The sequence below is a fragment of the Cetorhinus maximus genome, chromosome 12 (genome assembly GCF_964194155.1).
Source record: "Cetorhinus maximus chromosome 12, sCetMax3.hap1.1, whole genome shotgun sequence".
NCBI classification, from domain to species: Eukaryota; Metazoa; Chordata; class Chondrichthyes; order Lamniformes; family Cetorhinidae; genus Cetorhinus; species Cetorhinus maximus.
In genome coordinates, this window is record NC_135890.1 from 38,155,013 (window position 1) to 38,182,818 (window position 27,806).

General features: G+C 39.5%; 1 protein-coding gene and 1 pseudogene across 10 annotated transcripts in view; one reads left to right on the plus strand and one right to left on the minus strand.

Annotated features, from left to right (window-relative positions):
• Window positions 1–27,806, minus strand: part of tbc1d22a (TBC1 domain family, member 22a) — a 462,670-nt gene that overhangs the window by 337,672 nt on the left and 97,192 nt on the right. For 7 of the 10 annotated variants that reach the window (XM_078553360.1, XM_078553362.1, XM_078553359.1 and 4 more), the window contains exons 6-9: window positions 25,638–25,766; window positions 24,253–24,315; window positions 21,229–21,294; window positions 3,810–3,924 (exon numbers count right to left, since the gene is read on the minus strand). In XM_078553360.1, coding sequence (XP_078409486.1) covers window positions 3,810–3,924; window positions 21,229–21,294; window positions 24,253–24,315; window positions 25,638–25,766 — 373 coding nt within the window. The remainder of the gene's footprint in view (window positions 1–3,809; window positions 3,925–21,228; window positions 21,295–24,252; window positions 24,316–25,637; window positions 25,767–27,806) is intronic. The other 3 variants (XM_078553364.1, XM_078553357.1, XM_078553358.1) reach the window with 2 other exon arrangements.
• On the plus strand, window positions 7,830–8,265 carry LOC144688043 (cytochrome b-c1 complex subunit 8 pseudogene; annotated as a pseudogene).

The following is a 27,806-nucleotide window of genomic DNA, read 5'->3' on the forward strand; positions in this document are numbered from 1 at the left end:
GGTTGCCATGCACTGTGTAGGTGTCCCTTAAACTCCTGTGCATCATCTTAGCAATAGGGCCCATATCGCTTGCTTGATTCTATCCACCAATTTATAAGGTGAGCAAAACACATATTTCTGAGGTGAAAATTTAAGGCCAATTCTAAATGCGAATATGGCATTTCTTAGCAGAAAAGAGTTTACTTATACAACAAGTATATGATTTTTGGCACCAAGCAAATTATGTCATCTTATACGCTGGTCAACACACTTATACTTGCACACCACGATCTAAGACAACAGGAAACGTATAGAATCACAGCTCACTTTCCCAAGAACTGCTATGTGATCGGAAGCAATAGATCAGCCGTGTCTCCTGAAGGACAGTGAAAATTGAAAATGCAAATTCATACAATTCCCACACAATTTGTTCATTATTAACATTAACAACATCCAAGTGAGTGAGTGTGGTTGAGGGAAAAAAATGTGTTGCCCATTTGGAAATAAAAGGAAAGCAGAAGCTTCAGGTCACATTTGGAGAAGGAATGAGAGGGGGAGGCAAGGTCAAGCAATATATCAGCTGCAATCTCACAGAAATTTGGGCAAGTTGGAGGAATGATGTGGGCAATTGTGAGAAAGGGTGACTGAGCATTGCTCTGTTTGGAGAATGGATGGGGGAACAATTTTATCACATTTGGGGAAGCAAGTAAGTTACTAATAAAATTAAGCCACATGATTCATGAAAGAACATCCCTCAAAAATGTTATTTCAATTTTGGTGAGGACCTAAGCTCTTTCTCTGCGATTCAACGACTTGAATTTATTTAATTTCTTTACTTTAGAAAACATCCCAAGCTCCTTCACAAATGGCACCAGGGAATTAACACAGAGCCAGGGAGAGATCATGAACTAGAATGAAAAACACAGCTGCAGAGATAGGTTTGAATATTTTTCTTCCGAAGAGGTATACCCAAGTGGAAAGGCCAAATCCTCTCAAGACAGCTCCACAAAGTAGGAGGAATATGACTCAAGATCGACACCCAATGGTGGTATGAAGGAGGATGCACTGAAGGCCAGAATCAGAGAGGCCAGAGCATTTGACAGCAGTTATGGGCCTGGAGGATCATGAAAGGTTCAGATGGGGTGGTAACTTGAGGGATTTATGACAACCAAACAGAATCTGATAACAGAAATATTTCTTCTTTAACCAGGTAAAGTAAAAGTTAGCGATTTTTTTTCATCTCTATTTCCTTCTTCCTACATTTCAGTTTTCCATAATTCTTCTACTTTTGATCTCCCAAGCAATATTCCACTTCACCCTTTCCAGTTCAATTTTCAGTCCCCCTTCTGAAGCTCGGCAAGCATTGTGATCATTCTGTCCACATGATATAATAACTATTTAATATCCAATGATCATATAGTCTCTAGATATTATGCACTATCCTTTCATCGTTCATGTTAGATCCAAAATCATATCTGGCCATATTGCACATTTGTCAAACTAAGCAAGCGATCCTCACAACATTTTTTTAATTTACAATTTATGAACAGCCACTTTAAAAACACAGTGAGCCTTAAAATTTTTAACACTAAACTTTCACCTACACATTTGTAAACATTGAGTAAAGCTTTGATTGTGAACCTTTTTTCACTGATCTCAAATAATGATGCAACCATTAAAAAAGCCAAGATAAAGCATCAGTAGTGAACTCTTTAACTAAAAGAAAGAAACTCAAGACAACCACCTGATGAGCAAAGGAAGGGGCCACCATTCCACGGGTGGGTTAAATGCAACTAAAGATAGATATAGATTTAGATGTATGACAGTAGAACAAAATAATTCTTTTAGAACAAGAAAACTAACCATTTTAAAATAAGTTGAGAATGCATGAATTGCTCTGTTAATGTAACAGTCTCGACGCTTCAAAACAATTTTCGGAATGCAAAATGCATTGGGTTATTTTTGGAAGAAATGATATGCAATATAAATGCAACTCTCTCTTTCAAGTCTTTGACATACCACACTAATTTGATGCAATTACAATGGACAATATGGTGACTGGTTGAATCAGATCGTTCCTGATTCAACAGCACTGCATCTAAACATTAGAGCAACACTTCTTTTTAAATCAGTGTAATACAGTAAAACTCTGCCAGCCTGGAACATCTGTTGGGAAAAAAAAATAGCCTGATGCCATTCAAGTGGTCTGTGGACTGCAATGCAACAGATGGTGCACAGATATTTTGAAATTTAAGTTTTGAAATTTTTGCTCCGTCTTCCTCACTATCATTTGATTTCCATTTTGATGGTCAAAAGAAGGGACCACTCCAGTTTATTTCTATCATCAAAAACTTCAATAGCAGGTGAAAATCCTTGCAAAAATGCCCTTTTTTGTGTGTTGGATGAATGTGTGCATATTTACAGTTTGCCTGCTCACCAAAGCTGCAAGCTGGTAGGATAACAGAGCGCAAGCATACCTCTGCTAAAGGGAGGCATAGTATTGCACAGCTGAGCGCTACCAATACATTATTTTTGAACTTTAAATTCTTCCCTTAAAAAGGAAGACCATGATTCCTGCTGATCTTGTGTATTTCTATTCCATGCAGAAATACCATGCTTCTGGTTTAAAATACCTACAATTGCACACAAACTGAAAAAGGCAATGAGTACATGTTTCAAACTAGTGACAGAAAGGGGTCAAACAATGCAAGGTTGGTGCAACCCCTCCAATATGGAACTTACAGCTAAATAGTCTTTCCATTGAGTTACTTGGCTAAATACTTCAAGTTCACTTTATTTTTAATGAAGTTCACTTCATTCTAAACAGCATACCATCACGAGTTCAACGAACTCCACTTTTACATACTCTTGTATTTAACAGCACGTGCACAACCCAAATAAAAATTAGTTTCATTCCTTTTCAAATATTAATCATTTTGAGCTGATTGGTCTCGTTCTGTGCTGTAAACCGTGCGTAATTTAGGCTTTAAGCTGAACAAACCATAATGTGCAATAAAGAACTGAGTAATTGCCTTGTGCACCCGGGAAATTACAGAACCCTAAGTTAAAATCAGTTATACTTAGGGAACTCCCAAACTACTACAGGCATGAATTAGTACTTAGAACTGGTAAGTATTACTTTCTACAACTTTAGATAGAAACACCCTTTCCCATTTTAAAAATCCATTTTTACATGAAATTTAAGTGGTCTGACATTTTTAATTATATTTCAACAAGTAAAATACGACTTGATAGAATCAATTAATACAGACTCATTAGGAACATTTCCACACATAAATGAAAGTTGAAGTGAGAAATGTAGAGGTCCTCCAGAGTCAGGCCCTTCCCCACTGAATAGATGATTAGCCAGAAGCTATCATTAGTTGCAAAGCAATTTAAGGCCTCCCACGATGTCAAAAATGAAAGGAAACAAGGGAGAAGCAGCATCATCCTTTAAATCAGTAAATGAGAAATCCTCTTTCAAGGTACTCAAGGGCGCCTTGTCCTTTTCTGTTAATTCCAATAATGCAAAACATTATTATGTCTCGATAAAGAGGGCAGAGGGAGCTTTAAAAGAAATTGATCATATACGAGAGACCTCAATTTTAATCAACGCTTCAAATTACTTGAGAGGATGCTATTAGAATATGCAAATAAATAAGGTTACATTATTTAACTACATAAAGATGACCTTCTGAAATTATTATGGACAAAGATTTTTTTGTCTAACAAACTCGAAGGATCAGAGATACATTGCCTGCTGCATTGCTACAATAACCCAAAACCTTGAAAAACAGAATGAGGTGGCACAATCAGTTCTTGAGACTTACCAATGTATTCAAAAACGAAGACTACAAAGAAAGGTGTAACAAGGTCATTTATCCCTTGAACATATCCACTGGCTGGGTGCCTTATCGCCCATATGAAAAGAATGCGTTCAAAGATCTGGAAAATAATTTTAAGAAACTAGAATGAAGGAAATATTTTCAGGTGTAGCAGGGATATTATTCAATTTTTGAAAATGAATGGCAACAAAAATTGTATTTCAAAGACGGTGTGCACATTGTATCACTGTACCAGAACAATAACATTTTTAAAACCAATTCCATTTCCTCGTCACCTCAAAAGCACTTGCCTCTGGGGAAGCTCATCATTTTGCATAAATAAATCAGGCCAAACCAAAATTAGTGTTGGGTTTGATGCTATGTTTTATAAATTGCTTGCTATATCAAGGATTCTTAACAACTAGCTGTTTAAAGTAATAGACATTCATCTTTGTGATCAAAAGCATTAAATGTCTTATTTTGTTGTCTAATACTGTAACGTAACAGTGCTAGTATATAGGAAAATAAAATATCTAGATATTAAAAATCCTGCATATGGCACACGCTTCCTATTGCCAAAACTTGCTTCCTGTTATCATGGTCTGTGTAAACACATTCATGTCAACATTTAACATGGAAACATACACATTCATAACGATAATTTCAAAGTTAAAAAGTTGTCTGACATGGGACTTTGCTTCGAGTGCTGAACCAACGACGCCAGCCATTCAATTCATTACTCTTGCTCTTGTCCACAGGCTGTCTCGGGCCCTTACACTGCAAGCTCCTACCAGACAGGCAGACATCCAAAAGTGCAACATCTTCTACAGGAACAGTAATAGGGGCATAAAGTACAAGAGCAAGGAAGTTATGTTGAACTTGCATAAGACCCAACTTCTGCCTCAGCTGGAGTACTGCATCCAGTTCTGGGCACTGCACTTTGGAAAGATGTGAAGGCATTGGAGAGAGTGCAGAAAAGAATCACAAGAATGGTTCCAGGGATGAGGGGCTTCGGTTTTGAAGATAGATTGGCAAAGTTGTGACTGTTTTCCTTGGAGAAGATAACATTGAGAGGAGATTTGATACAGGTAAGCAAAATCATGAGGGGTCTGGACAGAGTAAATAGGGGGAATCTGGAACGAGAGCATACAGATTTAAAGCAATTAGCAAAAGAAACAAAAGCGACAGGAGGAAAAACTTTTCCATGCAGCGGATGAGTTGGGGTCTGGAAAGCACTGCCTGAGAATGTGGTGGAGGCAGGTTCAATTGAGGTATTCAAAAGGGAGTTAGACTGTTTTCTGAAAAGGCAGAATGTACAGGGTTACGGGGAGAAATCCGGGGGGCGATGACACAAGATGAATTAGTCATTTGGAGAGCCAGCACAAACAAGACATGCCAAATGGCCTCCTTCTGCGATGCAACAATTCTGTGATCGGTGAAATCAGATATAGAAAATGAAAGAGAAAGAAAGATGGAGTTGAGAGAGACAGAAAAACGTAGTTAGGTATATATTTTTTTGATCTGAAGGAATTTGACTCCACACTTGTAAATTTTCAGCGTCAGAGTGGTTGTTTGGCAATAATTAACACTTAGCATGCCAGTGGACACTATAGTGGACAAGTTCGAACATTTTCTGATGTTTAGTTCATACCTATGGGTTAAATACAGCAACTTAACGTCATTCAATGTATTTGAATGGCACATCAGACAACGAGATGCATTTTATGGGAAGCTTATGCATCCCGGACAGCAACTTCCATATTTGTGTGTTTAACTGCACATCTGTGGTCAGCACATATTGCTGTTTGATTTCCACAGAATTAACAGTAAGCACCGTTAGCCTCAGCATTATTTGTGCAGCGAATTCCAGCCCATTACATACTTGCAATCCTCTGACCACTAGGCGGGACTCTGGTGCAACTGAAGAAAGAATTTGCATTTATATGCCTCTTTTCAAGGTCTCAGGATGTTCCAAAGCACTTTATAGCCAATAAATTACTTTTGAAGTGTAGTCACTATGGTTATGTAGTTTTATATGGTAGTTTTATATTGCAGGTTACATTTTACTATATATTTTTTCCTGATCTTTAGGGCCTGCATTTGCATTGACAATAAAGATAAGACCATCTGTGCTCACTGTTATTATGGAGTATATCAGACAGAAACCTTGAGTCCAGGCAGATACAGCTGGACAAGCAGATCAGGAAGTCGCTGAATTCATTACCCTACTCCTCCAAAGTCTGTGCTATAAATGGTTTGATAGATTCAGCATTGAAATCAATGCAATGAAACTGCTGTTCTTACCCATTAAACATGGCAGAAAAATAAGGGTGATTGCATTCAGGTGCAAGTGAATTTGTAATTTGTCAGTCATAATTACTGACAAACAAACCCCTCAGGCAATGGAAGTTTAATTTTTTCCAGTTTGAAATAGGTCTTCAGAATTTAATCAGTGATGTAAAAATAATTAACTTTGTTGCTATTTTTTCTTAGATTCTCATTTCTCTCAAAACCATCTTTCTTTGCCTATCTATTTTGCTTTCTTAAAACATTTTACCATGAAGTAAATCTAATTTATACAACCTGGTTGAGAATTTGGGTCTCTTCATGAGGATGCTTGCACTACACATCTCCTGTGGAGGGCACATGCTAGTTCAGATGCCCAACATTTCCAAGTTGATGCACAAAAGCCCACAAAAGATGGGAAGCTCTCAGTGGTGAGCAACAAGTGTTGTTCCTTCACCACTGACCATTACATGCAGGCCAATATGCTATTAAAAATTTGCCTGAAAATGTGGCCCAGATTTGGAAAAAATAGTGGTGTGCAAATCGACCAGCAACTTATGATAAAGAGTAACCTCACAAATAGCAAATTATCACAAGTTGTTGGCCAATTTGTGCTGCTCTGTTAGTCCTACAAAAATGTCATTATGTGCAGAACATTTTTAAGCTGAAGGATGCAGTAACAACTGCTGCACCTAGAAGGACAAGGGCAGCAAATGCATGGGAACTCCAGCACCTGGAAGCTCCCCTGCAAACCATGTACCATCCTGACTTGGAAACATATCACCATTCCTTCACTGTTGCTGGGTCAAAATCCTGGAATTCCCTCCCTAACAGCACTGTGGGTGTACCTACACAACATGGAGTGCAGCGGTTCAAGAAGGCAGCTCACCAGCATCTTCTCGAGGGCAATTAGGGATGGGCAAAAGAAGTGCTGGCCTAGCCAGCCACACCCACATCCGATGAATAAAGAAAGAAAAAGGTCGAATGGGGCCAACCATCAAATCCAGCAAATTCTGGGCCAATGCTTTTTCTTCTCCTGTTATCCAACTCTACTCCCAACTGCATTTTTTTAACCTAGTAATTGCCTGCCACATGACCTAATTCACAGGCCTCCCAATCCACTGACTTGTCCTGTGGCCACAGCAGCAACTTTTGACTGATCGAGACTAATTTGGCAGCTTTTTTTGTGACACTAGATCCTCCTCCCCAGCAGAATTGTAGGGTGGCTATTTTTTTCCTTCCAATTGGAAGCCCCATTCAATTAAGTACCTTAGAGTAAGTCAGAGTGGTGGATGGCAAAGAGAGTTTGGCAAGGGATAGTGGATCGGAGTAGAAAGATACATGGTGATGTGAAAGCTGCTAATGTAAAACATGTACACACAGGCAGACAAATGCATAGACGTACACAAATACAGGTGCACACACATAAATACAACACCCACTTACAGTAGCTAGGGTCATGCTGATGTTTGCCAGCTATACATATTGGACGATTTTAGTCACATTCAATGAATTTAGTCACATTCAAAATTTTTGCCTGCCCCAAACCATTAAGCCTTACAAGGTCCCACTATACCTGCAAATTCAAGCCTCTCTTTCAAGGCATGCTTGATTCTTCAATAAATCCTTTTTCACTTGGAGGGGCATATGGGCAAAGTCATTATGCCTTAAAGGTGCAAACCACTTTATTATTACTGGAGCCAGTGCTGAGTAGTGCAAGCTGAAACCCATCACCAGTTATAGGTGACAGAGCGAAGGAGGCGGCAAGAACTTTGGATTTAGTGACAGCAAAATGGGTCGCCACTTTGGAAACTTGATCAAATTACAGCACATCGTCACCTACACCATTTCTCCATTTGAACAGAAGGTATTTGTGAATTATTTCTCAAAAGGCATTACCAATGCATGGAGACGATTTAAGGGTCAAGTGTTCCGGATTATTTCCCTATTTGTGGCGTCGTACCTTACTTATACATGGGGCAACCATGAACATGAATTGTCACCGAGGAAGAACCTGGCTGATTTTGTCAACGACAAATGAATTGTGGTATTTGGAGGGGATAATTTCTAATGATGTACCAAGGGCATTCCTGACCAATTGCTCATTTTCGCTGGAAAAATTGACTCTGTTCCAAAATAAAGTATTTATAGTATATAAAAAAAAACAAGATACAAACTACTCACTGAACCCCTATTTACCAAATAGCCATAACGCTCAAAACCATGCGAACCGCAACTTTGTAATTGGCAATAGTGGCAATAGAAAATTATTTGTGCTCTTTGCTTGATTTAAATCATTGCCCAATTGAAACATTTCCTGTTTAAGTCATGGGAACTGATTTTTTAAATATGTTCATGGGATGTGGGCATCACCAGCAAGTGCACCATTTATTCCCATACCTAACTGCCCTAGAGATGGTGATGTACCACCTTCTTGAACTGCTGCGTGGTGTTTAATTGGTGGTATAGGTACACTGACAGTATTGTGAGGGAGCTCCAGGATTTTGACCCAGTGACAATGAAAGAATGGCGACATAATTTCAAGTAAGTATGGCGTGCGACTATCAGGGAAATTTGGTGGTGTTCCAATGCAATTGCTGTCTTATCCTTCTAAGTGGTTAATAGTGCTGACCTCTTGACTTTTCAGGTTCTGATGGAGCTGTTGTGTATTTCTAACACTTGCAGTTTTAAGATTTTAGTTGGGTTCCCGTCATTCTTAAACAAACGCAGAGCTCACACGGTGAACAAATTGCTACTGCAGATTTATAGTCTCATGAATAAATTAAAAAGATAAATTATGCTCCAACCAGAAACGTTTCGTATTAATCTCATTATTTCACTCACACAGATTTATTGTTTCAAACATTGGTTATTTATCTTACGCCACCTGGGAAACTCAGAATGCAGATGTTTAAGGTTCAATCTGAAACTTTACAAACCACTTAACTCTTTCCATACCAAGGGTTTGGAATTTTGACAGCCTTAAAAAAAATGGCAATGATATCATGGCCCTACATGATAATCCAAGGGCAGCTTTTATCCATTGCATCATTAAAATTAGCTGTTGGAATTGGTGGTGTGCATTTGACTTTGGCCTTTCAACTTTCGGACTTATAATTCAAGCGTGGCTTGAACTGCTCCTCTTGGTGGCTGCAACTTTCTAATTTGACTTCTGATCCAATTACTACTACAAAAAAGTAAAATGGATGGGCCAATCGCCGGCGACCTAGACACTTTCAGCACAATCAACTCTGCAAAATCTTCCAAACAAACATCTGGGGACTTGCACTAAAATTAGGAAAGCTGTCCAAAGTAGAGTTAAGCAAATGCCTAAATTAATCAGACTCAGAATCATATCTATAGGCAATGTCCCACACTGCTCCTGGGTATGCACTGTCCAACCAGCAGGATAGACCTACCAAATGTGGCAGCACAGTGGCATACGGACAGGATGGGTTGGCTCTGGGTGTGCTCAGCATTGACTCCATACCCTTCATGTGCTTTGGTAACAGGTCAAACGTGGGAAAGGAAACATCCTGCTGATTATCACTGCTCACCAAACTTCAGCTGTTGAATCAATGCTCCTCCATGCTGGACAAGACCTGGGAGAAGCATTGAGGGTAGCAAGGACACAGACTATATATACTCTGGCTCAAGGCTTTTAATGTTTATCACCAAAAGTGGCTCAGCAGCACCACTCTGACTAAACTGATCACATCCAGAAGGACAAATCAGCCAGACTGGGCCTGCAGCAAGTGGTGAGAACACTAAAAAATCTGCATGAGCTTATTCTCACCAATTCACCTGTCACAGATACATCTATCTATGACAATATTAGGAGTGACAACCACACAATTCTTGAGCATATTCAGGCTGAAGACACCATCCATCATCTTGTGTGGCGCTACCTCCCTGTTAAATGGGACAGATTCAAAACAGATCTAGCAGCTCAAAACTTAGCACCCATGAGACACTGTGGGCCACCAGCAGTAGACCTGTACTCCAGCACAGTGTGCAATCTCACGGCCCATCGCATCCTTCACTCTACCGTTAACATCAAGCCAAGGGACCAACCCTGGTTCAATCAGTTTAGGCAAGCATGCCAGGGACAGCACGACATTTACCTATAAAGGAGATGCCAATCTAGAGGAGCAACAACACAGGGCTAGATGTATGCTAAAGACAGAGCTAAGTGATCCCACAACCAACAGGTCAGATCAAAGTTCTGCAGTCCCTTAACATTCATTTGCAAATGATGGACAATTCAACAACTAATGGAAGGAGGAGGCTTCACGTGCATCCCTATCCTCAAAGATGGGTGAGGCTTGCATGAAAGTGCAAAAGACAAGGCTGCCAACAAGGAGGAAGACAGAAACAGACTTCGTGAGGACACAGATAGATGTTGAAATCCAAATAAGTGTGCACTAATTCATTTTGATAGGAAGAATGAATAAAGGCAATATAAACTACATGGTACAATTTTAAAGGAGGTGCAAGACCAGAGACTGGATGGGTTGGGGGTGGAGCTGCCTACACAAGCCTTTGCAGGTGGTAGGATATTGATAAGGCTGTTGAAAAGGTATATAGATTGTTGGTTTATAAATAGAGCACAAAAGCAGCAAGTTGTGTTAAACCTTTATGAAAACACTGATGGTTCAACTCAGCTGAGTATTGTCACACTACATTTTAGGAACAATATCAAGTTCTTAGAGAGGGTGTAGAGATGATTTACTGAAATGGAGCTCCTTAAAGCAAAGAACATTAAGGAAAGATTTGATGGAGGTGTTCAAAATCATGAAAAATAAATAAGGGGCATTTGTTTCCACTGAGAAAAGAATAGATAACAGATTTAAGGTAATTGGCCAAAGAGCTTGAGGCGCCAAGGGGAAAAATATTATGCAACCAATTGTGATCTGACACTGCCAGAAAGGGTGGTGAAAGCAGATTAAATAACTTTGAAATGGAATTGGATAAATACTTGAAATAGAAAATTTTGTAGGGAAGTGGAAAACAAGCAGTGGAGTAGGACTAATGAAGTGCTCTTTTGAAGGGGTGGCACAGGCATGATAGGCCAAATGGTAATTTCTGTACTATATCATTCTATAATTCTAGCCCTAACTCAATAACAAATCGCAACTTTGGAACAAGGCTGCCAGAGAGCTGCAGTGGGAATTGCAGTTGGGCTGCTTTAATGAGATCGGCAGGCAGGCACTTAAGAATTTCACAGGTATCTAATAATGTTATATCTGCCTTCGATATGCTTGATACCAGCATTCCATGTTGAAATGGCAAATGTCATATCCTCTGTGCTCAATATTCCTTGCCTTGATGAGCTCAAAACTAATTTTGTGGCGGCAGGGGTTGGGGGGAAGAGGAGGAAATACTTTTTCCCAAATAAAAGAACATAAAGCAAATTACGTTTTGAATAATACATCTGTAAAATATTAATCGGGGTTAATAGTTGGACTGCTGAAGTTGTTGCTGGCCTTCTTCAATGATGCTTCAAAGAAATTTTACATCCAAATTTCACTTGACAAGCCAACATCAAGAAATACAAAATTAAGAAATAGTGGAAAACTTCAATTTTTTTTTCCATCCTCAAGAGGTCATAGATCATAGTACTACTTCTGCTTAATAGGTGTCACATTTTTCAAGTTTCAATTATTTTGGATCGCCAGTTTGTTCTAATTTGAATCTTCAAAAAGATCGTTGATGTTATCACTTTAATCAATCAAGATTGATCCAAACAATATGGTGGGTCCATTGTTTTTAATCAGCATTTAAGATGGAATATAACACACTAGTTATACTGTATAGCAAAAGCAGACAACTGTGACAGTAGCGAATACCAGTCCGGATCGGTCAGGATAGCTGGCATACGCGAATAGCTCACTCTTTCTTCCACTTCTCTTCTCAATGCCTCAAATCTTCTTGACTTCTTGAAGCACTCAGGAGTGTTGAACCTGAATCTTCCTCAAGAGTTCTTGGCCAATACCTAACTTAATAGAGATTCCCCCAAAGTCTCTTATTTCACATGATGAAAGCAAAGTACCACGAATGCTGGAAATCTGAAATAAAAATAGCAAATGCTGGAAAACCTCAGAGCTCTGGAGAGTCATACGGACCTGAAACGTTAACTCTGTTTCTCTCTCCACAGATCCTGTCAGACCTGCCGAGTTTTTCCAGCATTTTCTGTTCTCCTACTTCATACCCTTTTTCAGGAGTAGACATGGATGAATTATTGGCCAGGCCCTTTAACCCTATAAAGATTTACTTTACTAAGAAATATCCTATAACCTGTTAAGTTCTTTGTCTCAACCTTGGTGCGAAAACCCCACGCACCCCCACACCCTGCCCCCCTTCCCTCCCCCAACCCCACCACCACCTTTTATTGTCATCCATCTGTCATGAAACTTCTTGAGCCTTCACACATACCTTCAGTCCTTGATCAATCACTCTTAGCTCCTTCCCTTTCACACCCCACACTGTTCCCTATGACCAGCTCCATAACTCCCTCAAATAATATTCTCAGTGACTTCAATGTTCATATTGGCCTGTTAATGAATTGTCTATAATAGCTAATCAGTCTCTCTGTTCTAATTCCTCATCAAACCTTTGCACCATAGCTCTCTTCACTAAACTAGCTTCTATTCTACTTTCATATACCAATGAACTGATTTATTTCAGCAAGATCTTAATGCATGGTTAAATGAAAAGCCCAGCGTTTTGTCGAGTGGCTGTTTTAAGTATTTGCCTGTTGTTCTCCCACGATTGCTGAGGCCTTGTTAGACTTTCAAGCTAGGTACAACTGTCATCATCTAACTGTAATTACTGATTACTGAAGCTAAACATTAAGCAGTTTTCAGCAAAATGAGTTTTACAGCATAAGCATATTTCCAATTTCTAATAGCCTGAAGGACTTGTAGGCAATTTCTCCTTAAACGTCATAACCAAAATTGAGCTCACAAAACATTAGGCTAACAAAATACTAACATGCAGGGATATGTGGATAATATCAGGATAAAAGCAGCTTATGAAGTCGTCCTCTCCAATATTTCACTTCAACCTAAGTCAACAGAAGTTATGAAAACATCCATTCTCATTATATTCCAATAGTTCTATCTCACACAGGAAACTTGGGGTAGTTGCTGGGAATCTTCAAATGGAGGAGGGGGAGGGTGATGCAGTAGTCAATTAATTGACAGCTCTACTGGTCAATCAACAGGTAGTGAGAGCTTAGGCAGGGTCAGAAATAAAATTTTAGCTTCCCGTCTAGCTAAGAAAAAAGGAACAAAATCTGGGAGGCTGATATGGCAGTTTTGGTCAAAGTACTTGTTTTTGATAAGGAGCCCTAATGTCATCAGGAGGTCCCAAATTGCCTCACAGCTCGTGAATTCATTTTTGAAGTTTTGTTGTGTTGTCAAACATGGAGTCCAATTTGTTAGCAAGTTCAAGCATATAGCAGTGAAATGAACAATCAGATTTGGTGCTTTTGATTGGAGGATACATATTGGCATAAGGATAAAGGTCAGCTTGCACACTGGAAGAGCCCCCTTGCTCTTCCTCAAATTGAGATCAGAGCATTTTTTTTAAACACCCAAACAAACTTTATTTAACACTGTGCCAACTAGTTCCAGAGAATTGTCTAATCAGAAGAATATATTTACTCTGCAGGGATAGTGTGTTTTATTGTGTTCCTTGTATTACAGAATTATATCGAAATCAAAATAATTAATTTGAAACAATATAAATGTTACTCTGTTCATCTTTGTCGAGGAAATAATTAATGATTTCAGTCAATAATGTTTAGCTGGAGGGAACTATGTCTCATCCAAAACTGAATGTCAGACAATCATTCTGACAATAGTTATAAAAGGACAGGTGGTAGGGCAGGAGAGAGCTGGATGTTATTAGAATACATATGCAAACTGATCCCATGCCTATGAATCACATCAGCAAGGGGAAGCACCTACAATAGCAACAACAACACCTGTCTACCTACAGTGTTTTCCAAGGTATCTTTCTTGTCAAAAAAAATCCTAAACTGCTTCAGAGGTCGAATCAGGGAAAATTACATGTTGAATCAAACAAAGTATTATTTGTGATCACCAAAAACCTGATTCACCAGTTAGATTTTAAAGAGAGATGGAAGAGTCAAGGAGGGAATTCCAGAGTTAAGGGTCCAAAGCACCAAAGGATGGGGATGCAGAGATCAAAGTCATGTGGAAAGAGAATTCTAGTAGTGGTGGGGGGAGGGGGTGTGGGGGTTGTAGAGTTGGGTGAAATTATAGATATACTGGGGTGACAAGGACACAAAGGATGAGAACTCTAAACCATCAAACAGAGTGGCCAAGCCTGGTTGAATGAAGAGTGGAAGAGTATGTGCTTCAGCATCTCTTTTGTCATCTCCTTTGCACAGAGTCTTGTGCTTGGAAGGACTGAACCACCTCTCTGCATAATGCAAAGCCTCATCGGTTTCCCCCATCAATGCTCTCCAGCTGATGATCAACAACCTCAGAGCTTCTGCACATGTCAATAGCTTTCCTGAGAGTAAGGTTCTCTTCTGTCAGCTGGACATCTTAGGGCAGTCACACACAGACCAATATTTTTCTGCTCTTCATGAGCTCAGGTGTTGTAGCATGCATAAATAAAATCATTACAGGGTTCAAGGAGGAGTTACTTTTACTGCCACTAGTGTTTTTTACTTCCCTTTTTTATTTAACTGAAATTAAATATTCAAACTGCTATGGTGGGATTTGAACTCACCTCATTTGCTGAGGTCTCTTGATTACTAGCCCAGTAACATAACTTCGTATATCCAACTTCCTTGGTTCCAAGGCCTCCAAAATTTCACAAGACTGGCTTTTCTGTTCCTCAGTGAGGTCTAAGGTGCAATACAGCATGTAGCACTCTTTCCCCAATACTGATAAAAGAGTTGCTATGGCAACTTTATAGTTTTGCCACTGAGACTGGAAGAATTTGCAATTTATTTTCAAATTTGTCTTCGTCTCCATAGCAGCTGGTACCAAAATAGTCAAAGCCATACTGACTTAACCAAGTGACTAATTTCCTATACAAAGTTGCAGATTGAAGTTTTAATTATTCTCTGTTTCTTACAGCTATCAAAATCCACTCAAATTCAGCTGCACACTCCTGCCACCATGTTCCAAATGGTGGATGAAAGGGCTTCTGCTCTCAGCTTTTTATACACCAATGATGACATCATAGGTCATATGACTATGGCAAACCACAGTGGACGAAGGCGCTTCTCCAAACAGGGTTTGGGAGGATTCCGTGAGTCAATCCCTTCTAACTGTATTCCATTGTGCCACCAACTCTCATAACGGAGGACTCTGGGACATTTAGGTACAATCCGTGAATGACTGTCAGACTCTTATTTAACTCGGCTTTGGTATAAATTCTCGTTAGTGGGAAGGACTCGGCCAGGTCAACTAGGCTGGACGTGCTTTTTTTGCTTCAGAGTCCAAGATCAAAGTCAAATGGTCTGCCCAGTTTTAGCGGCTTTATATAATGGAGCGCCTAACTGGGCTATTTCAGTGAGTAGTTAAGGTTGCTGTTTGTTGGAGTCACATCTAGATGTTCCGATCCCAGACCAGACACCCAAATTTGGTTATAATACAGTTAAGGACCAGGAACTTTTTGTTTAACATCGTAGGTAACTGGGATTGCAAATTTTATCAAAGAGAATAAAGCCATAAGATTGCACAATTTTAAACGAACTTGGGAAATGTTACTATGTGGTTCAATGAAGAGTACAGGAGGGCACGCCAGGAGCAACACCAGGCATATCTAAAAACGAGATGTCAAGCTAGTGAAGCTACAACACAGGTTTACTTGCGTGCCAAACAGCAAAAGCAGCAAGTGATAGACAGAGCTAAGCGATTCCACAACTGACGGATCAGATCTAAGCTCTGCAGTCCTGCCACATCCAGTCATGACTGACGGTGGACAATTAAACAACTCGCTGGAGGAAGATGCTCCACAAGTATCCCCATCATCAGTGATGGGGGAGTCCAGCACATCATTGCAAAAGATGAAGCTGAATCATTCACAAGAATCTTCAGCCAGAAGTGCCGAGTGAATGATCCATCTCAGCCTCCTCGATGGCAATCGGCAGCCAATTCGATTCACTCCACGTGATATCAAGAAAAGGCTGAAGGCACTAGATACTGCAAAGGCTATGGGCCCTGAGAATATTCCGGAAATAGTACTGAAGGCATGCTCCAGAACTTGCCGCACCCCTAGCCAAGCTGTTCCAGTATAGCAGCTATGTCCTTTAGGACTCGGTCAGCTCGGTCAGTAGTGGTGCTACCGAGCTACTCTTGGTGATGGACATTGAAGTCTCCCAGCCAGAGTACATTCTGCGCCCTTGCCACCCTCAGTGCTTCCTCCAAGTGATGTTCAACATGGAGGAGCACTGATTCATCAGGTGAGGAAGGGCAGTACGTGGTAATCAGCAGGAGATTTCCTTGCCCATGTTTGACCTGATGCCATGAGGCTTCATGGGGTCCAGAGTCGATGTTGAGGACTCCCAGAGCAACTCCCTTCCAACTGTATATCACTGTGCCTCCACCTCCGCTGGGCCTGACCTGCCAGTGGGAGAAGACATCCAGGGATGGTGATGGTAGTGTCTGGGACATTATCTGTATGGTATGATTCCCTGAGGATGACTATGTCAGGCTGTTGCTTGACTAGTCTGTGAGGCAGTTCTCCCAATTTTGGCACTAGACCCCTAGACCCCTAGTAAGGATGACTTTGCAGGGTCGACGGCTAAGATTGCCGTTGTCGTTTCCGGTGCCTCGGTCAATGCCAGGTGGTCCGTCTGGTTTCATTCCTTTTTTGTAACTTTGTAGTGTTTTGTTACAACTGAGTGTCTTGCTAGGCCATTTCAGAGTCAACCACATTGCTGTGGGTCTGGAGACACATGTAGGCCAGACCAGGTAGGGGGGACAGATTTCCTTCCCTAAAGGACATTAGTGAACCAGATAGGTTTTTACAACAATCAACAACAGTTTCATGGTCATCATCTGACTTTTAATTCCAGATTTTTATTGAATTCAAATTCCACCATCTGCCGTGGTGGGATTCGAACCCGGGTCATTGGTCATACTCCAATCCTCTGGGACTTTTCCAGAATCTAAGGATTCTTGGAAGATTGCTACCCGTGCATCCACTATCTCTGTAGCTGCTTCCTTTATTTAATATTGGATAAGAGTGTCAGTTATCCTTCCCTCAACAACATTAGTGGACTGATTAGGGTTTTTAGTTAAAGGGTGAAAACTCAACTGGATAGGTTCAGAGTTGAGAGAAAGTTGGGCATGGATTGTCAGACAACATTTCAAAGGACTTGAGAGGGGAACAGGAGGTGTGAGACAGGGTGCTGATTTGCAAGGATTGTGGAGTTGAGGGTGGGTTTTTTATTAAGCGGGGGAGTAGTTTTCAAAAGCAGGGTGTCAGTGCCCAAGACGAGGGAACAACTGTTAATAGTTACTAGCCAGAAAGCAAGTTAGTGGTCAGCAGTGATTTGCTATTCATAGCAGCCCTTGATCTTACTGAAAGTCGTTTTGTGTAATTAGAATGTCAGCCTTTGCATGGTAATAGGAAATATAAATTGCACTGATTGAATGTGAAGTGAAGACAATCTCTCAATACATCGATATGCATTAAATTTAGAGGCATCAAATCACTGCACAGAGGGAAAAACATTGCAAAGGAACTTCCAATATTGGGGGCTGAGATAAATTGTACGTCATGTTATGTTTATAAGATGCTATCATTCAAAAGAATCAAGTTACGCTCAATGATAGAGGTGTAGAGGAAGTGCAATGGGGTTATTGTGGAAAATCCTGGTCCTGAGAATCTGGCACCAAAGAAATGATGGGACGACTGGTCTCATTTTGTGATCTAATTTTATGAATTTTTGTGACTGTTCTGATTTATTCAACCATTTGATTTGATTTTTCGAAGTAGATTCCAAGGTAGCTTCTGTGGAACATGCTCCACCACCAGCCCTCCACAGTGGAATCATGTACCACAATCATCCGATCATTCAAAACATTATTTCCATCCATCAGCCAACACCACCACCACCTACATACCCCCCCAAATAAGACACAGTGCAATATCCATTTCTGATTCACAATTACAGGTCATAAGATGTTTTCAATCACCCCTTCTGAAACCTTGGTACAAAGGTGGATCAGGGCTTCAAGCTCACCCAAATGTGCAAAAGTTTTGAAAACAACCAACTGCCTGACTACCATGCTCTGCAGGATCTCAGGCAGGACCTAGCAGCTAATGTTAGATGGGAAGCAACCTGGAGCCCAACTAACTCCTCCACTGAGGCAATTAGTTGGAGTAACATGCACAGAATTATCTGCTACTGATCTGAGAAAAGGAGGAATTATTAGGAGGGATGACAAACAAAGTTTGTTCCCTAGTCCTAAACTCCCAGCCAGCTGAAATAGTTTCTATTTACCCTAGCTGTTCTCCTCAATACCTTGAAAAAGTTGATCAAAATCACTCCTTAACCTTCTAAATTCTAGGGAATACATTTTAAGAAATTTTTTCTTGTTCTTGAAACCCCTGAAAGCCAGTTATCATTCTGATAAACTTAAACTGGCCTCCCTCCAAGGCCAAAATAACCTTCATGAGAGGTGGTAGCCAGGACTGATCGCAGTACTCCAGATGTGGTCCAACCAGGGTTTTCTTTATTTGCAGCATAACTTGTATTCTAGCCCTCTATATGAAGGTCAGCATTCTACAAGTCTTTTTAAATATTTTTCATACCAGTTCATGATTTTCTAATAATACATGCACATAGACCCTACGTCTTTTTGGATCTCCAGAGTTTCTAGCTTTTGATAATTTTGAAACTTCTCTGATCTAACATTTTAGCCCTGAAGTGGAAGGCCTCATATTTAAATACACTTAAATCCATTTGTCACTTATGTCCATTCGATCAATAAATATCTCTTTGTAACTTCATGCTTCAACCTACACTGCTTACAATCTTTGTCATTGGCAAGATATGCGCTTTCTATTCCACCTTCTACATCATTAATAAATAACCATGTCAATAACTTGGTTTCAATTTTAGCTACCAGTGTCTTCTGGAAGTGCATATAAATAACTATGCATATACATTGCCCTGTCCAGTACTTTAGTTACTTATTGAAAAAAATAAAATCAGATTCATCAAGCATGACTGACATTTTACCAACACATGCTGGCTTTCCCTGATCAGCTGAAAATATTCAAGTTATTCAGGCAAGTTATTGAAGTTATTACAGACTCTAGTAATTTCCCAACAGACAGATATTAGCCTGATGGGTCTATAATTCATTGGCTTCCTTCTCTCACCTTTCTTAAATAGCAGAGATGGACAAAGGAGGACAAGCACTGTAGAAGAATCAGATAATCCACCGGTGTTTAAGTTTGCAGAAATTGAACAAATCACAGTGGCTGGCATATGGGACATTGGTATGGCCATTTCAATGCTGTAGCACTAATTGGAGAGATTCAGAGGCCATACTGTGGCAAAGGTGGGCATGAATCTGGGAAGAAATATTTTCCATGACTTAAGAAACAGGAGGTTTGAGATGGCTGAGAAAAGAAGTTCTTGGTTATCTTTCCTCTCCAGGACAATCCTAGAGTTGTAGGTAGACTTGGCAGAGGAGAATGATGCCCAATGGAGGCCCACCTGCACATTCAAATCCAAGTCACACACCACCGACTTGGAAATCTATTGTCATTTCTTCATCGTCACTGCATCAAAATCCTCAAACACCCCACCTAACCTCTATGGGTGCATAACACCATACTGACTGCAGCGGTTTAAGGTGGCAGCTCACCACTACTTTCTCGATGGTAATTAAGGAATGGGCAATTAATGATGGCCTCGCCAGAAACACACTCATTCCATGCATGAATAAAAAATAAATAGCACTTCAAGTAGTTCAACCAAATTTGACAGATGGTTAAAATCAGTCATGCACCAGATATCCAATGGGCACAGGTTTGTGAGCATGAGAAAAGATGGGGTCATATCAATTGGGCCAACCAAGACAGAAGAGAATAAATCTTTTTCTGCAGACAAGGGTATCAAAGGTGAATGCAAGGCTGCGGTTGAGAAAAACTAACCGTTGTTTGCATATCATGAGAAACAGAGGGCCAAACATTAAGCAGTTGGAAGTTTCAACAGTTCAAAGTTAAATGATTTATCCCTTTTCAAATGCAGTACTTTTAAATGGTGCAAACACAAGCCAATGTCTTCTAAGTACACCAAATGAACTTCATACAAAGATGTACAATTACTTCAATTTGGAATCTTTCCTTGGTCTCATTAAAGTATCAAGAGACAAGTTCCCTCAATCCTCAGCTTTGTTCGGTGCAGAAAGACAATTAATTAGAACCACTGCTCAGGTTACCTTGGAAATGTTACTGGAATACAGATGTATTTCCAAGTAAAAGCATTCCAATTAGCCTTTGCCACTGTGAAAAGGCAGATTGAAATAATGTCTAGATACAGCACCACAAAGAGAGAACATCTTCACAACTGTCTCACTGCACATTTTTTTCACGTGATCATTGGTCGCCAACAGTAAAAATTAAAGGAAAACAAATGAGAGAATAAACATAAAAACAGGTGCTGGTTTATTTTTAACTTCAAAACTGCTTAGTGTCAGAATCAAATTAGTCCAATGATGCAAGCCAAAAACATGAACTTGAACTCCTAGTTTAGTTCAACTAGTTCAAGTGCTAGTTAAAGACAATGATGCATTAAAACTCCTCCAACTTTATTACAGAACACTCATTTAAGTTAAAGTTCCTAATATGCTGAAAGTGTTATGTGCAGCAGGCAGCTTGATAGACCAGCAGTGCATGAAAAAGTGCAAAATCTATTTGATTCTTCAACTTAGGTGAAACTGTACTTGGCAGGTTAACACAATTCAGCTTTCCCCATGTAACTCAGTGCAAAGAATAATTGTCAAATAATCATGCAGGCGTCAACTTCTTACCATCTAGCTAAAACTTAATGAATGATATATTGAAATCAGTGTTTATTCTAGTTACACCATTCAAGCACCACTGGCCAATCATTTATTAGTTCTCTCACCTTTTGCACAGAAGCTTGTTGAAAGAGAGGAATAAGAGGATTAGTTCTTGGAATATCAATATGAATCTGTGAATAAACAAAGAAAACAGTAGCAGAGGACAAGTTATTACTTGTGGTGCAGCCAGTCAAGATGATTGCTAGCATTTAGCTGGGATTCAAAGCCAAAGTTTCTCAGCTGCAAGGTACAGTGCCATTTGTTTAGGAATACTCAGTCTTGAGGAGTCACAATTTAAGGTTAATTACTCCTTGAGTACATTAAGCAATAGAACCAATTTTACAACTATGAATCCTAGCTTTGGTCATGCCTGCTGTGCTTGCAGAGCTAGGCGAATCAAGAATATCAATACTTAAAAGGTATTTCAGTTTTACTATCATTTTCATATTTCAGTTTTTACAGAAACCTCAGAGATGAAACAATTTCAATTTTTATATTTATATATGCATGGCTCCAAAGTTTAAAGCAGTCTACAAGTTTTTTTTGGCAAATTGACCACGAATTTTATCTCAAGAGTTTATAGTATAATCAGCAAATGTCATGGTGATTTAGGCATACATTAAGTGCATAGGTCACACAATTCCAAAAAATTGAAGGATAAGTTACTGCAGTAGGCCAATGGATGATAGTGATATATGTACATTATAATTAAGTTGTTGGGCAAGAAAAAAGGAGCAGTCTCATTCTGCCTCGAATTCACAGCATTTATACTGGAAATGGGGTTTTTTTGAGTTTTGTTTGGAAATAGTTTGTTTCCTTTACTCCAGGTGAATGCACCATTACAACATAGGTTTTCCACATCACTTTGATTGGAGGGAAAATTGCAAATAGGTGGCCGCATAAGTGTGAAATAGTTGTTTTGGTCATTTTTATGTGCAATCATTTTTCAGTGTTTGTCCGCTTAGCAAGACTCAGATTGCTAACCGAATACTGAAGATTAGAACACTGACATCACCACTGAACTTAAAATCTAGCATCATTCAACTGCCAAGAGAGTCAGTTTGTACAGAACTTTGTGTACGTGTGTGCACATGCGTGTGTGTGTATGGGAAGTTAAGTGATAAACTTTAGTAGAAGGAAACACTGGAGATCAATTATTGGAATTGAAGGTAAAAGCAATGGTTAGAAGCTATGCTTGCAAACTTACCTTAAAATTAAACACTAGTCAAATTTTAACTTGCTATCACTCATTCACTTGTCATAAGTCAACTGTATTAAAAGCAGAGTTCTGCTGCTGAAGTGGTATTTTTGCTCATGAGCACCAAAAGGACAACAAGGCTGAAGAAAGCTACTTTGCATCAAAGGTTGGTTGCAGAAGATGCAAAACTGTCTTTTCCCCGAAAAGACTCCCCTGGTAGTGCAAGGGATCACCTTACAATTTCAACAGATTGTGAAGACCCAACCACCCTGGAAGAAAATTGTTAGCAGTTGTAGCTGGTAAGCTGCATAACTCCATATAAGTAAAATTCTGCTTTCTCCAGCCTTATGGGCACAATGTAACCACAGCTTCCTACTTGCTTTACTACAGAATGCCGTCAATACTTTATTGAATGGTCACAGTTTATAACAGGGAGGGAGCTGGTTGTGATCTTTATCACACTTCCTAGTATTATTTAATAGTCAATACAAGGAAATCTTCGTAGGCAAACATGGCCTGGAATAGCATTGTAGCTAAGCATCAAACTGAGATCATAAACAGGAACACATGTAAAATACTGAAAACAGCTGAAACATAAAAAGAGGTTTGTCTGAACCTTATCTTGTGCCTTTGATTCAATGGGAATGTCCATCATCAATAGAAATTAGTGAAGTCCCACCTTTCCTGATTTCTTTGGTCCTGTATTCGCTTACCCTTCGCTAAAGTCATTGTACACCGCATCGCCCATTGCATGAGCAATGTTCACAACCATATTTTCTTTCTCCTCTCTACCCTTTCCCAGAGGAGACGGCAACCATAACGGAGCAGAGACCTTGACACAACAGGGAGATGATGTCAAAGTTTCTGGAAGTTGATTGGCCATAGACATTTAATTCTCTTTTTTTTAAAGCACCTTTCCGACAGGGATATGAAGCGGTGCCTGGAACAGCTGCAGCTGAAGTGCAGCCCCAACAGAGAGATTAACATGGAAATGTCTGAATCTCTCAGTCCAGAGCTGCAATAACGGCTCTGCTCAATTTTGAAATGTTCATTGGTTTTGTCGGCCAATTCTGAGGTGATTCATTTTTCTCTTAAATGAGGATTGTATGTCTTGTATTGGTCAGAGGCTCCTCCTGCACCCCACCGCCCTACCCCTGTCTGTTGTGTATAGGTACCACAATTTGCTGTACAGTAACTGCACAAACCAGGGCTGCCTTCACTTTGCTGGAACCTATCTAATGGAGTCCCATTGAAAAGCATGTTCATTGTTTGCGATTTCGCCATTTGCGATGTTTCGTGGGAACATAACCACCACAAACAGCGGGACCTCACTGTATCAAGTTATAAGCATCTCCAGCAATCCAAAATTATCAAGGACTGATGCAGTGGAACAGGACATTGCAACTTCGACGAAGTGGAAGATGCTGATGCATATTTGCAATTTCCAGTACCAATGACAATATTCCTAACTGGCAATTAGGTTAGTGTTGGCAGAAGCAGAGATGTAGTTCTTGTGCCTGTCGTCTCACCTACAACTCAATCTATCCGGGGACAAATGGTTGTCGTAGAGAAAAAGTTAACTTGCATATCAAATCAAGTGTGAATATTCAGTCATGCACTAATTTTGTGGATGACTCTGAAATCACATTTCATCATTAATTCACATGACAAATTGGTGTAAATGTTGCAATCATAATGCATCACAAACAATATTGAATGAAGCAATTTCAAGCAAATACATTGTAAGGATTTTAAGCATAACAGTTGGTCAAATGGTAAACCCAGCTTTGCAAAAATCAAACCATATAGCCATTCACTGGAGCTTTCATTATGGAGCTGATGGATGAGACAGGGAAAAGATATTATTTTACTACATTCCCAAAGCTCTTACCTCTCTTACTTTTGGTTGCAGTATTAAACTCTCAGGAGTCATACGAGGAATATCTATGGCAATCTGATGGTTTAGAAAAACAGTGGAGTTTCAGGAAAAGGTTGTCAAACATTTTTTCCATTTTCTGGCCCTAAAAACTATTACAAACCAATGTTTTTAAACAGTAGTTTACAGTCTAAGTCTTTCCTCCTTTAAATGAAACAAATATTTATATTTCTGTAATTTTTGGCAGACATTTGCCACAAGAAGACTGATGCGTGAAATGGCATTATTTCCAATTGTGTCAATGCAATAAATTCTGGGCAAGTGCTTTTTTCCTCAATATAATGCAGCCTTTCAAAATAATAGTTATGTTCCTATTCATAATATTTTTCAAGATAAAGGAAATGGAGTGCAGTTTGCCTTCAGTTAAAATGAACTGTTAAACCTAGTACAAAAAATTAAGTCCTTCTTCGTTAGTAATTATGGAGTCCCATTTTAAACCTAAAATTCTGAGCAAGAGCATTCTGACTGAGAGATGACAGCCTTCTGAATATGTTTGTAGACCTATTGAATCGCTCGTGATTTGGTAGTTCAAAGCAATTTAAATGTTTACTTTAATAGGGTTATAACAATCGTATGATGCTCCCCATAATCATACACGTTATGTCCATCTTCGTGTTTGCCAGGCATAATGATGCTGTACCAAGTATTTGATTCCAAAAACTTCAGCCACACTCTACAAGATCTGTAGCTCAAGCGGTACAGGAAAAGTTGCTGGAGGGCATTCCTCCACATTTGGTTTAATGTCCTGGCCACAGAGTTATGAATCGACATACATAAAACTGCAGCTTTCCAAGTTGGGAATGGGGCTTCATATGGTCTGAAAATAGAGCTCAGGTTGATGCAGACTGTTCACAATCGTAGCATTTGATTTGACCTTGAGCATCAGGCTCTATTTCTTTTAATCACAAAGACTGTCTGCTTATATTTCTGTTGCATGGTCGCTACTTGAGCTCATCTGCTGCTGAAACCCTCATCTATGCTTCCGTTACACCAAAATCAACTATTCTAATGTTCTGCAAGCTGGCTTCCCATTTTCCACGCTCCACAAGCTTGAGTTCATCCAAAACTCAGCTGCCTGTATCCTGACCCACACCAAGTCCTGTTTACCCATCATCGCCAGGCTCACTGACGTATACTGGCTCCCAGTCCACCGATGCTACCTATGATGAAGGCATTGCATAATTTCAAGTTGTTGATGAGTTAACACATGCAACTGCAAAACTTTTAAATCCAGGAGACTTACAATGAGAAAAGTGGAGACTTGAATTTAACACAAGATGTTTATTTCAATCTGAAAAGATGCAACAAAACTGTTACATTAATAATTTCAGTTCAAATACCTGTCTGTAAGTGTCTTGGTGGTGCTCATCATTTCTAGAGTCATAGTATTGATCGATCAAAGCAAAATACTCTGCTCGCTTCCGCTGTAGTGTGCTTTCTCTTCTTTCTGCATTGGCAGGTAAATAACCCTGAAAACAAAACATTTAAAATTAAACTGATATTAGCAAGGAAAGAGTGTAATAGGAGAAGATGTTAGCTTGATGTCAGCGACACTCACATCCTATGGAAGAAATTAAAAAACCATACAATCAATCTTCACTCCTTTCAGTTCCTAATCTGAGTCATAACAACATAACCGTTCAAGAATAAAAACAATGGAGTTATGGCAAAGACTAAGCTCCATCTGTAACAACAAAAAAAAAAAGCCTTTTCTAAATGAAACCAAAGGCGATACTGGGCTGCCTCACATCAAATAAAAACCAAATTGACTAATAAAGAATGTAGCCATAAGACAAACGAAACATATCAGCTTAAAAAATAAGTTACTAGTGCCCACTGTACACTCCAGACCCTATGATGCCCACCATTTGTGGAATGGGTCAAACTGCTGATGGACACTCCATGCCTTTTTTCAGGGCCATCCGGATATGAAAAAGCTGCTGAAGCAGGAGGCGAGAGCAGCGTAACCTTGGGTCAATTCCAGCATGGGCCTGTAGATGGCCACCTTGGTCAGGCCCAGAAGCAGAGCCCGAGGAAGCTCCTCAAACTTGCCCTCCCTTCTTTGCACTTTTGGCCAAAGATCCGGAGCCTGGGACTGAAGTCAACAGTCTGTCGCCTTGGATTCAAACATGATCTCACCAATGAAAATATAAATACCTTTCTGAAGTAAAGATATTTGACATGATTTTTAACAGCTATAGTATCTCTGTACTGAGATCACACAGATTGACTTAAGATTGTCAATCACAAACTGTTTGAGTCTTATTATGTACTTCATTAATTGTTTCACTAAGAACGAACCACATGGCTCATGTTGATAAAACTGTTTTGATTATACTTGCAAGATATGAGATATTTTTGAAACAAATCAGTAAGTGAGCGCCAATAATATCAGAAAACTATGGCCAAGAGAAGATCATAAAACCCATGTGCAAGCAATTAATTCAAATAGATCCATTTAGGTTCTGTGAAGTTCCTCCACATTTCTCGCAAAGGTAAATCATGCGAATATCTATAAATGTCTATCACTTCTCCTGCATTTTATTACTGAACCAACTGTACCTTGCAGAATGAAATTTCCAATATCCTCATAGCTCATTAGCTATCATGCACACTACTCTAATCCACAAACTCCATCAAATATTAAGCCAACTTTGCCGAAACATTAAATCTTGAAAAGGTCTATTTAAAAAATACCTTTTCTCCCCGTGCCATCCCCCTACCCATTCTTCAAAGCAAGTTCCTTCACATCCTTCACAAAATTTAACAATAATAACCACATCTCACCTTCTATGGTTTCATGCTTCTACATAAAAACTGACTTCCTTGATCTCACTATCTCCTCTATTTTCAAATGGAATGCTTAAATCTTTTCCATTGTTAAAACCGCCTTCAAGGCCTTGTTTCCTTGCATGCTAACTATTTCATTGCTGCTTTGTAAGCACATTCATCTCTTCAAAATTGTTATTTCTCTATAACACCCTTATCTCACCTATTTTTAAATACTGCTACCATATATCGGTCTAATAACCCTCTTGCATTCCTGGAAAGACACAAGAAAAAGCCTCTTATCAGAGGCTCTTAGAGCAGATCTCTCTTTCACCTTTAGCTTTTCTACTTTTCACTCAAACACAATTTTTATATCTTTCCCTACTCCATCAAAACTGTGATCAATACTTCTCTGAACTGTCCTTTTGTTCCTATTAGAGTTATCTTCTCCAAATTTTCTTCTCCCAAGTCCCACTGTTCTGAAATTAATAATTGAGTAATTGTATTCAAGGTTCTTCTCCAGAAACTTAAATTTAGGGAATTTCTCATCGCCCTTAGTCTTTGTCTTTTCCTAAAATTTTGAGGCATTTGAAGTCTAATCCTGATCTCAGCTAAGCAGTACTTATGATTTACCTCATTCACTTTTTCTGTTTTTCTCTTGTGGTGGTGCCTTGCATGTGTTCCTTAGCCTTTCGTCTTAGCCCCTCAATTAAAAAAAAGCATCAACGTCATCTGCAAGT